The 1,376-nt window shown below is 48.5% G+C and overlaps 1 protein-coding gene across 1 annotated transcript; it reads left to right on the forward strand.

Moving 5' to 3' along the window:
* Positions 1 to 263: 263 nt before the first annotated feature.
* LOC139742690 (uncharacterized) lies at positions 264 to 1,151 on the forward strand. The gene has a single exon (XM_071653220.1). It carries the CDS (start codon positions 264 to 266, stop codon positions 1,149 to 1,151), a length of 888 nt encoding a protein of 295 aa, XP_071509321.1.
* Positions 1,152 to 1,376: the final 225 nt, after the last annotated feature.

Below are 1,376 nucleotides of genomic sequence, written 5' to 3' on the forward strand. Positions count from 1 at the left end.
AGTTGTAAATTGGTTTAAAGTAAGTCAATGTTGTCATGTATGACGCTACTCATATCATAAGTTTATTGCACATAGCACTCAGCATTTGACCATGTTATTGTCTTTGAGGTGATCGGTATTTATTCGAGCAATAGTCTGATAGTTAAATCAACGGATGTATTATTTTTTCATTCGTCTTATCAATGTATGCAGGTGAGCACAAGGCTGGAAATCATCGCGGGTAAACAACGTTGGTATACTGCATCTATATCCCACACGGCATCATGCTGGGTCGCTATGGCTACGAGGTGGATGACCGCGCCGCTCCTCTGGGTAGAGGAAGACACTGCATTGTGAAGCTCGCAACGTCGACTCGCCACGCCCCTCATCGGAAAGTGGCCATTAAAATCGTGAATGGCACCCCTACCGCTGCCAAGGAGGCCGAGATCCTCTTCAGACTAAATCACGAAAATGTGGTAGAGATTTTCGATTATTTCGTTCACAATGACCGTGCTTACATCGTACTTGCTTTGGCTGAGAACGGGAATCTTCGGACGTTCGTTAGACAGCGAGCCCGTATTGGGCAAGCCCTGGTGAGAAAGTTTCTTCGGCAGGTCTTCGACGCAGTGACTTACTTGCATGATACGGCCGCGGTGGCGCACTGCGACTTAAAGAGCGAAAACATCCTCGTGGATGCTGACGAGGATTTGAAGATATCAGACTTCGGACTGGCGGTCGAGCTCGGGCACAGATTGTCCAAGGAATGCGATTCTCAGGATACTCTCGACAAATCGTCAGAAACACCTACCGGGTCTTCGAACGACCTCATCAACTGCCATAAAAACGTATCATCCCGTGCAGACAGCGGTACGATTTTGCTGGGTGGGTCACCCTCTTACGCCGCCCCAGAAATTTTGGATGGATGTCCAGCTGTTGACCTACGAGCCGCTGATGTCTGGTCCGCCGGAGTCATCGCATTCTACATACTGACGACATACCTCCCATTTGGTTGCCATGGCAGCAAGAACATTAGGGAAGCAATGAACATGCCGCTTCGCTGGCCACGCCCTCTACGGCAAATCACAAAGGCGAGTAGAACATTCGTGCAGTCGGTACTGGTCGTTGAACCAAGCCAGCGACCGACCGCAAGGGAAGCGTTTGGCTTGATTTAGGTTTGACAGCTCAAGTTTGGCAAACAATTCCGCAGCGGAACATGGAAGATGAGGAGGTGAACGGGACGAGTTAGTAACGCAATATGAACACCAAATCTAACAAGAGTTACATTTCTTCCATGTTGTCGTTTGATAAGTCTGGTACTAGGCCCTAGTTACTAGTAACGCAGTTATGCAGAGACTTAATCTTGGTGACGATGCTAGCCCTTTCTGTCATACTTAGCA

This window comes from Diadema antillarum, unplaced genomic scaffold, assembly GCF_040938485.1.
Source record: "Diadema antillarum isolate AM-2024a unplaced genomic scaffold, OU_Dant_1.0 seq00001014_RagTag, whole genome shotgun sequence".
Lineage (NCBI taxonomy): Eukaryota > Metazoa > Echinodermata > Echinoidea > Diadematoida > Diadematidae > Diadema > Diadema antillarum.

Bases quoted from the DNA above. Each gene is read 5' to 3' on its own strand.
- LOC139742690 (XM_071653220.1), top strand. From the start codon at position 264: ATGCTGGGTCGCTATGGCTACGAGGTGGATGACCGCGCCGCTCCTCTG.